General features: G+C 40.4%; 2 protein-coding genes across 3 annotated transcripts in view; one reads left to right on the top strand and one right to left on the bottom strand.

Annotated features, from left to right (window-relative positions):
* C9 (complement C9) overlaps nucleotides 1-10,127 on the top strand; it is an 82,651-nt gene that overhangs the window by 36,662 nt on the left and 35,862 nt on the right. Inside the window, exons 7-9 of one of the 2 annotated variants that reach the window (XM_056824567.1) lie at nucleotides 2,468-2,708; nucleotides 6,395-6,520; nucleotides 8,596-8,877. In XM_056824567.1, coding sequence (XP_056680545.1) covers nucleotides 2,468-2,708; nucleotides 6,395-6,520; nucleotides 8,596-8,648 — 420 coding nt within the window. In that variant the 3' untranslated portion in view covers nucleotides 8,649-8,877. Of the gene's footprint in view, nucleotides 1-2,467; nucleotides 2,709-6,394; nucleotides 6,521-8,595; nucleotides 8,878-10,127 lie in introns of those variants that run through there. The other variant, XM_007487420.3, reaches the window with a different exon arrangement.
* Nucleotides 1-10,127, bottom strand: part of LOC103101159 (SAFB-like transcription modulator) — a 43,920-nt gene that overhangs the window by 15,547 nt on the left and 18,246 nt on the right. The window lies entirely within an intron of this gene.

Here is a 10,127-nt window from a genome sequence, read left to right as displayed (position 1 = left end):
ACTTTGAAATAAATATCTTATGTTCTTTATCCAAGAGCCTCTCTTAGTCTAAGACTTCCCCAATCACTATATAGCTATGTTAGCAAAACTATGGCACATGTGCCAGAGTGGGCTGCTCCTTTCCCCTTCTTCACACACCTGTGGACATTTCTCACATCAAGGCAGAAGGGGAAGGTGGCATTCATATGCAGGAGGGTTGCAGTGTGGGAAGTTGGTCTCTAAAAGATTCACCACCACTGCCATATAGTTGTCTTAATGCCAACAGTAAAGCAATTAAGTCAAGGTCCCTGGAAATCCTTCACTGTGGAGATGTTTGTCAGTTGTGCTTTCCCACCCATATAATAAATAGTGCTACTTCTTCCTCCCCCTCCCTCCTTATCCCTTTTCCTTTCTTCTCTCCTCCCTCATCTTCCTTCTTCCTCTCTTCTTCTTCCTCTTTCCTCTCCTCTCCTTCCTGTCTTCCCCTCCTCTCCCTTATTACCTCCTTCTATCTTGCCTTCCTTTCTCCTTCTTCCTTTCTCCCTAAAATTAAAACTCGGTGTTCATAGCTAACAGCCTGAACTTGGGCAGGTTTTTCATTGCTTTTAGTAAATAATCCATCAAACAACAAACATTTATTAAGATTCTACTATGTGCCAGGTCCTGTGGCAAGTATTAGAGATGCCAAGATGAAGGGAAATGGTCCCTGTCTTCAAAGACCTGACCTCAGAGTCAATCAGAAAAGAAAGTGTGTACATATTTAAGTATATACAAAATATATGTCACATAGATACAAGGTAATTTCAGGAGTGGCACAAATAACTGAGTGTATCAGGAAAGGCTTCAGGTTGGAGATGGTGCTTAAAGTGAGTTTTGAATAAAGTCAAAGCTCTGAATTGTAGAAATGAGAGGAGAGGACCCTCAGAGCATAGGAGATGGTCTTGACAAAAGATGGAACATCCTGAGTAAATAATAGCAACAAAACTAATTTGGAATCCATGAAGAACAATGTATAAAAACCCAGGAAAGTACCCAATAGCTCTCATGCTCCTTCCTCTCCCTCCTCATCAAAGTTAAATTTGATTTGGTCTAATGAAATAAACACTGAAATGATGCCCGAATCCTTAGTTCTAGTCCTGTCTTTACTGTTAGTTAACTAGCTGTCTAACAGGCTTGAATAAGTCCCTCAAGTAGGTAGCATGACAATGGAAAGAGAACCAAGCTTAGAATGGAAGCCCCAGGATCCTCTGTTGATTCTACCCAAGTCACTAATCTTTGATCAGATTCAGAACATCAATTCTGGGCCAAAGGATTCTTGGGCCCTATTCATTGTGATGTCTCCTTGGAAGGTCCTCTCTGTAATACTGACTTGATACTCACCAATGATACAGATCTTAGTTCAGTATTTATTGAGAGACCTTCTCCTTGTGTGGTCTTTGACAGCTTCAGAGCTTCTCCAAGTCTCATTTGGCTCATCTGAAAGAAAGCTTTAAGAATTCTCTCACCACTTACCACTTCATGGGGCTGCTCTAAGGAAAGGACTTTGTTGGGGCATCTGAGTGACAGTGTATAGAGTCAAGTCTAGAGATAGGTGCAGGGTTCAAATGTGACCTCAGATTATCTGTGTGACCCTGAACACTTGTTCACTTACCCCAACTGCCTATCTCTTATTGTTCTTCTGCCTTGAAACTGCTACTTAAAATCAGTTCTAAGAGAGAAAGGAAGGGAGGGAGGGAGGGAGGGAGGAAGGAAGGGAAGAAGGAAGGAAGGGAGGAAGGAAGGGAGGAAGGGAGGAAGGGAGGAAGGAAGGGAGGAAGGGAGGAAGGGAGGAAGGAAGGAAGGAAGGAAGGAAGGAAGGAAGGAAGGAAGGAAGGAAGGAAGGAAGGAAGGAAGGAAGGAAGGAAGGAAGGAAAGGAAGGAAGGAAGGAAGGAAGGAAAGGAAGGAAAGGAGGGAGGGAGAAAGGGAGGAAGGGAGGAAAACAGGTAGGGAGGGAGGAAGGGGAAGGAAGGAAGGAAGGAAGAAAGGAAGGAAAGGAGGGAGAGAGGGAGTGAGGAAAAGACTTTGTCAGCTTAAATATTGGCTTAACAGCCTCTGAATTACTTAAGAACTTATTGAAAAGTAGTTAATGTTTAGTCTCTCTGAGCCTTGGTTTTCTCAACTGTATCAAATTGTCAATAAGGTTCCTTCTAACTCTCAAATTCTATGAAAGGAATGTTCAGGGAAATGTGCTTAGACTTTAATTACTAGAAGCAGCTAGGTGGCTCAGTAGATTGAGAGTTAACCCTAGAGATGGGTTAAATTGGGTTGAAATCAGACCTCAAGACACTTTCTAGCTGGGTGACCCTGTCACTTAATCCTATTGCCTAGCCCTTACTGCTCTTCCAAGATGGAAGGTAAGAGTTTTAAAAAATATATATTTTAATTACTTAATCTTGAAAATTATGGGAATTAACTTTACATATCGCCTTTCTCCACTTTATTATGCAGACAAAAATGTTTCTTCAAGTGAAAGGAGAAATTCAACTTGGAAGATTCCATATGCGAAATAGAGAATTTATGTTGAAAAGTACTTTCCTGGATGACTTAAAAGCTCTGCCCACCAGCTACGAAAAGGGAGAATATTTTGGCTTCTTGGAAACCTATGGCACTCACTACAGTAGCTCTGGGAATATAGGAGGAAAATATGAATTGATATATGTGTTGGACAAAGAAGAAATGCAGAGGAAAGGTAGGCCTGATGTTGGTGATATCCTGAATGTTTAGGCCAGGTGGCCATAGCTACTTTCACTGACTCTTCCTCCCACCCCCCATCTCCAACCCTACCAAATGTACATAGCAAAGTATCTAGGAGAGAAATTTGACTACTTTGATTTTTCTGAAAGAAGAGAAATACATCTGTCTGCTCTGCAATTTTGTCCATCCATCAAATGAAGGATAAACTATCTCCTGAAGACTCTTCAGTTTGGTCATGGATCTCCCAATAGATCAGTGAGAAAATCTTTCAAAGCATATGCAACTGAGACTTTTTAAACATCTAGCCAATAACTATACTGTTTCCAGAGGAATACAATTAGGAAGATGAAAGGAATTTTATAAAATCCATAGTTTACTTAAGTTCTATTTTATTAAGCCACAGGCTGGCTTGATTACATCCTCCTGGTTTCTTTCAAAGCCCACCCAGCTAAAATCCCATCTTCTACAGGAAGCTTTTCTCAATCACTTTGTTGTTGTTGTTGTTCAAATCGATACCTTCTGTCTTAGAATCACTAGTAAGTATCAGTTCCATGGTAAGGGCTGGGCAATTGGAGTTAAGTGACTTGCCCAGGGTAACACAACCAGAAAGCATCTGAGGTCAGATGTGAACCTTAGCCCTCTCATCTCCACACCTGGCTCTCTATGTACTGAGCCACCCAGGTGCCCCTTTTCTCACAATCATTCTTTAAAAAAAACAACAACCTTGCCTTCTGTCTTAAAACCAATACTATGTATTGGTTCTGGGGCAGAAGAGTGGTAAGGGTTAGGCGGGGGGGGGGGGGGGGGGGGGGGGGGGGGGGGGAAGTGACTTAGCCCAGGGTCACACAGCTGGGAAGTGTCTATGGCCGGATTTGAACATCCCAGTCTCTCAATCTACTGAGCCACCCAGCTGCCTCCTCTTACAATCATAACTAATTCTAATTCCTTTCTTCTATTAATTATTTTCCATTTAACCTATAAATAGCTTGTTGCATATATTTGTTTTCTTGTTGTCTCCCACCTTGGTTTGTGAGTTTGTGAGAGAGAAAGGACTGTCTGTCTTTTGCCTTTCTTTGCCTTCTTTTCCTTAGTATCCATTTTGTTATTCAGTCATTTCAGTCCAGTTGGACCCTTTGGGGTGCCATTCAGGTTTTTCTTGGAATGGATAATGGAGTGGTTTGCCACTTCCTTCTTCAGCTGATTTTGCAGATGGGGAAATTGAGGCAAACAGGGTTAAATGACTTGCCTAGGGTGACACAGCTAGTAAGTGTCTGAGGCTAGATTTGAACTCAGGAGGACTGATTTCAGGCTCTGCACTTTGTCCACTGAGCCAACTAAGGCCTGATTTAATATATAAAAGCTTACTAATTGAATGAATAACATATAGGACAATGAATTTTGTTCAATTTGGTTCAAATCAACAAATGTTTTGAAGTGCTTTCTCTATATAAGGTGGAATGCCAAAGATACAAACTCAAAACCAAACAAGTTTCTGCCCTCTCGTGGCTTATGTTCTATAGGGAGGATGCAATGGGCACATTGATGAGCAAATAAATGCAGAATCCAGAAAGGAGAATAACCTATAATTGCGCAGGAAAGACAGACTGTGGCAAGCTTTAAAAGACAGAGATAAATTTATATTTGATGCAAAAAGGAATAGGATGGCACTGGAGTTTATTTAGTTTGGTTTGGGCTGGGCGTTGGGTGGCATAGTCAGAAATGCACTTTTGAAAAAACACTTTTAACAGTCTTGTAAAGAAAGGACAGATTGTAGTAGGAAGAGATAATTTGAGGAAGAAAGCAATTAGGAGACTATTGTAATAATCCAGATGAGTAATGATAAGAATCTGAAAGTGATAGCTGTGTGAGCAGAGAGAAGACAGATGCAAGGAGTGTTATGGAGGCAGAACCAGAAAGATGTGGCAACTGAGAGCTATCTAGGGAGAGGGAGAATGAGGAGTCCAAGATGACACCAAAAGGCTGAACCTGGATGACTGGAAAGATAGTGGTATCCTCAGCAGAAATAAGAAAGTTTAGAAGGGTGGACTTGGGAAGAAAGATAATGAATTCTGTCTTTATATATATACATATATACATTGAGTAGGAGATGCCCAAAGAACATGCAATTTAAAAATAAACATAGGCTGGATATGCCAATGGAGATGCCATTTCCTCTCTCTAGGGCTCAGATTTCTCATGTGTAAAATGAGATCTAAATGGCCTAGATATAATCGGGTCATAACATTTCTTATGAAGTTATGATTCATGTGATTTTTCCTAAGAAATTGTAATGGAGAAAAGGTTTGGGGATGGTAAAGGGAACAGGATCTAGAAGACAAATGATGTTTAGGGTTGGTTCAGAGAGAGGAGAGAGGGTTTGAAGATTTTCCCCCTTCTGCCTTCCCTCCTTATCTATGGCTGTTTTCCCAAATTTCTCTTGTCCCTCATCCCCCCTCTGCTACTAGAGACCAAAGGGTTTCTTCTTAGGAAGATGTTTCTCCCTTTGATCTGTTCATTCACACTTGATTCAAAGCTTAGGGAAAAGATAACTACTTTAATGTCAATTAACTCAATCAGGGTAATACAAAGGAATAACTACTGGCAGAGAAAGAATGGGAGAGGATAGTGGGGAAAAGGAGTCACTTTCTATAGCTAAAACCCTTTTCCTCCCTCCTCGAGTTTGGGGAGAACTCATGCCTTGGCAGCCTAAGCCCCCTGAGAAACTCAGATTGACTGACCCTGGGTTTGGTCCCTTGGCCACAGTTCAGACCCCAGGCAACAGGAGCTGAGGTAAAGTCTGACAGAGATTCAAAATGCCTTTTCTCAGATTTCTCTTCACTGAGTCTCTTCAATTGGGGAGTGTTGGGGGAAGGATTTCCAGTCACAAGCAGGAAAAAGGGGGTAACCCTCAGGAGAAAGTCTTATTCAAACCTCCCTCTTCAGCTTCTCCAGACTGAGAGACCAACTGCTCTTCAGAAGGAACCTTCTGCTCCTCAAGATTCCAATCTCCTGGGGCCCCACCCCCATGGAGGTGGATCAGATCCACACACTCTTCAGCATGCCGCTCTTCACCTAGTGCCAGCCTGTCACAAAATTTTATGAAAAAGGATCAGAGGATTTAGAGCTAGAAGGGATCTTAGAAGTCATCAAAGTCAACACGATTCATTTTGCAGATAAAGAAACTGAAGCCCAAAGAAGTTGTCACTTTTCAGTCAGAAGATCACCCAGTTAGTAAATGTCTGATTCAGAATCTGAATACAATCTTCTGGTCCCTAGGTCTAGTGCTATAAACATACTATGCTGACTCTCTCCAGTGTTCCCCCTCTAAATAGACAAAAGTATATTGTGTACCTATGTTCCCATGCCCATGGTCCAGGACATCTTGCTTCTATCATTGTCTCTTCAATCCCAATCCAATACCTTTTCTACCTAGGAATGGCAAAACAAGGTGTGATATTCACCATTAAGTTGTCAAGCAACAAAATTCTATTAGATAGCAACTGAGTAATACTAATAAGAGAAGGTGCAGAAAGACAGCCACTGTGCCTTTACCATCAGCAATGACTCCTCAGAAACAAATAAACCCCATTTCACCCCCTCAAGTAACAAAGTGAATATTTATTTGCATTTAATTTAATGTATAAATCCTTCAGAAATCTTCAAATGAATTCCCTTTTTTAGGTCTTGAAATACAAGATGTGCGGAAATGCCTTGGACTTGATTTGGATTTGTCTTACCAAAGTGCAGTGAATTTCGAAGCCAACATAAAAGGTTCTGACTGTTCGTCAGTAAACTGGAAGCGTTTTGGTAAGTATGTCTCTCTTCAGGTCTCCATGTGGCATCTTTTTCTGCCTCCTTTCTCTGAGAATCTTTTAAGAATTTCCTACTACAGGATTCATACCAGGGATGCAGGGCTGGTTCAACATTAGGAAAACCATCCACATAATTGACCACATCAACAAGCAAACTAGCAAGAATCACATGATTATTTCAATAGATGCAGAAAAAGCCTTTGATAAAATACAACACCCATTCCGATTAAAAACACTAGAAAGCATAGGAATAGAAGGGTCATTCCTAAAAATAATAAACAGTATATATCTAAAACCAACAGCTAATATCATCTGCAATGGGGATAAACTAGATGCATTCCCAATAAGATCAGGAGTGAAACAAGGATGCCCATTATCACCTCTACTATTTGACATTGTACTAGAAACACTAGCAGTAGCAATTAGAGAAGATAAAGGAATTGAAGGCATCAAAATAGGCAAGGAGGAGACCAAGTTATCACTCTTTGCGGATGACATGATGGTCTACTTAAAGAATCCTAGAGATTCAACCAAAAAGCTAATTGAAATAATCAACAACTTTAGCAAAGTTGCAGGATACAAAATAAACCCACATAAATCATCAGCTTTTCTATATATCTCCAACACAGCTCAGCAGCAAGAACTAGAAAGAGAAATCCCATTCAAAATCACCTTAGACAAAATAAAATACCTAGGAATCTACCTCCCAAGACAAACACAGGAACTATATGAACACAACTACAAAACACTCGCCACACAACTAAAACTAGACTTGAACAAATGGAAAAACATTAACTGCTCATGGATAGGACGAGCCAACATAATAAAAATGACCATCCTACCCAAACTTATTTATCTATTTAGTGCCATACCCATTGAACTACCAAAATACTTCTTCACTGATTTAGAAAAAACCATAACAAAGTTCATTTGGAAGAACAAAAGATCAAGGATATCCAGGGAAATAATGAAAAAAAACACATATGATGGGGGCCTTGCAGTCCCTGACCTAAAACTATATTACAAAGCAGCAGTCATCAAAACAATTTGGTACTGGCTAAGAAATAGAAAGGAAGATCAGTGGAATAGACTGGGGGAAAGCGACCTCAGCAAGACAGTATACGATAAACCCAAAGATCCCAGCTTTTGGGACAAAAATCCACTATTTCATAAAAACTGCTGGGAAAATTGGAAGACAGTGTGGGAGAGACTAGGAATAGATCAACACCTCACACCCTACACCAAGATAAATTCAAAATGGGTGAGTGACTTAAACATAAAGAAGGAAACCATAAGTAAATTGGGTAAACACAGAATAGTATACATGTCAGACCTTTGGGAGGGGAAAGGCTTTAAAACCAAGCAAGATATAGAAAGAATCACAAAATGTAAAATAAATAATTTTGACTACATCAAACTAAAAAGCTTTTGTACAAACAAAACCAATATAACTAAAATCAGAAGGGAAACAACAAATTGGGAAAAAATCTTCATAGAAACCTCTGACAAAGGTTTAATTACTCATATTTATAAAGAGCTAAATCAATTGTACACAAAATCAAGCCATTCTCCAATTGATAAATGGGCAAGGGACATGGATAGGCAGTTCTCAGATAAAGAAATCAAAACTATTAACAAGCACATGAAGAAGTGTTCTACATCTCTTATAATCAGAGAGATGCAAATCAAAACAACTCTGAGGTATCACCTCACACCTAGCAGATTGGCTAACATTACAGCAAAGGAAAGTAATGAATGCTGGAGGGGATGTGGCAAAGTAGGGACATTAATTCATTGCTGGTGGAGCTGTGAACTGATCCAACCATTCTGGAGGGCAATTTGGAACTATGCCCAAAGGGCGACAAAAGAATATCTACCCTTTGACCCAGCCATAGCACTGCTGGGTCTGTACCCCAAAGAGATAATGGACACAAAGACTTGTACAAAAATATTCATAGCTGCGCTCTTTGTGGTGGCCCAAAACTGGAAAATGAGGGGATGCCCATCAATTGGGGAATGGCTGAACAAACTGTGGTATATGTTGGTGATGGAGTACTATTGCGCTAAAAGGAATAATAAAGTGGAGAAGTTCCATGGAGACTGGAACAACCTCCAGGAAGTGATGCAGAGCGAGAGGAGCAGAACCAGGAGAACATTGTACACAGAGACAAACACACTGTGGTATCATCGAACGTAATGGACTTCTCCATTAGTGGCGGTGTAATGTCCCTGAACAACTTGCAGGGACCCAGGAGAAAAAAACACCATTCATAAGCAAAGGATAAACTATGGGAGTGGAAACACCGAGAAAAAGCAACTGCCTGAATACAAAGATTGAGGGGACATGACAGAGGATAGACTCTAAATGAACACTCTAATGCAAATACTATCAACAAAGCAATGGGTTCAAATCAAGAAAACATCTAATGCCCAGTGGACTTACGCGTCGGCTATGGGGGGTTGGGGGGGGGAGGAAAAGAAAATGATCTATGTCTTTAACGAATAATGCTTGGAAATGACCAAATAAAATATATTTAAAAAAAAAAAAAAAAAAAAAAAAAAAAAAAAAAAGAATTTCCTACTACTTTTTCCTCCCTCGTAGTATTTTCATATATTTGGAACTGGGTCAGGATGTCTATCTTTTGATTTGCAACAAAACAGAACCTCTTAAAAGGGAAATACTTCATACAGGTTCTGGCTGGAAATCAGTAACAGCAGAAGAGAGGAAGTAAGCCTCTATTAAGCACTTCCTCCTTCTCTATGCCAGGTACCATGCCAAATGCTTTACAGACATTATCTTATTTGATCCTCACAACTCTAGAAGGTTGGTGTATTATCATCTCCATTTTTCAGACAAGGAACCTCAAGTAGAGGTCATGATTTGCCCAAGGTTACCCAGCGAATAAAGACCTAAGGCAAAACTTGAACTCAGATCTTCCTGACTCCATGCCCAGTGTTCAATTTCATTCTACTATGTTGTTGATAGAGACAAGTGTTGACGGTGATATAGTGACATCCTAGGTTTGTTTTAACTTACTCCATTCATTTTTGTAAGTTCTCTCCTACCGCTCTGGCTAGTTTTACGATGTACTCTGTACTTTCTCCCTACCCCCATGCTCCTAGAGCTTTCACATAAGCTCACTGAGGGCAGGAACTATTCTTGCTGTTTATCCTCAGAATTTATCCAAGGTGCCTGGCATATGAATACTAGTGGTTTGACTGCTTGTTGTTTGGGGATCCCTTCCCATCAATCAAAATGTACTTATCCCCAAGCCCTCTATTCCCAGGGCTTTTTCTTCTAACCTTTCTGAGATCTACCCCCATATCCAACCTCATCGGTCCCAAACCCAATTCCTTCATCACCCTACTCTCTACTCAGCTCATCTGACAACAAATTGGAGTTGAGATATTAATGACTGCTAATGATTTCTTGTGTCACACCTTGCAGATACGTTTCATTTTAACAGTACTTTTGGATGCTTTAATTCAAGGGAGTGAATAAAGGAGGAATTTCTAGCCTGGTGGGTAAGATATTTTAGCAGGTAGGATTCTAGCAGGGGAGCAGCTGATTTGACCATTGTCCCAGTGTCCACTCCAAGACA

The sequence above is a fragment of the Monodelphis domestica genome, chromosome 3, assembly GCF_027887165.1.
Source record: "Monodelphis domestica isolate mMonDom1 chromosome 3, mMonDom1.pri, whole genome shotgun sequence".
Taxonomy (NCBI): Eukaryota; Metazoa; Chordata; class Mammalia; order Didelphimorphia; family Didelphidae; genus Monodelphis; species Monodelphis domestica.
The sequence above is the reverse complement of the archived record's forward strand: the minus strand, read 5'-3'. Positions and strand labels throughout refer to the sequence as shown.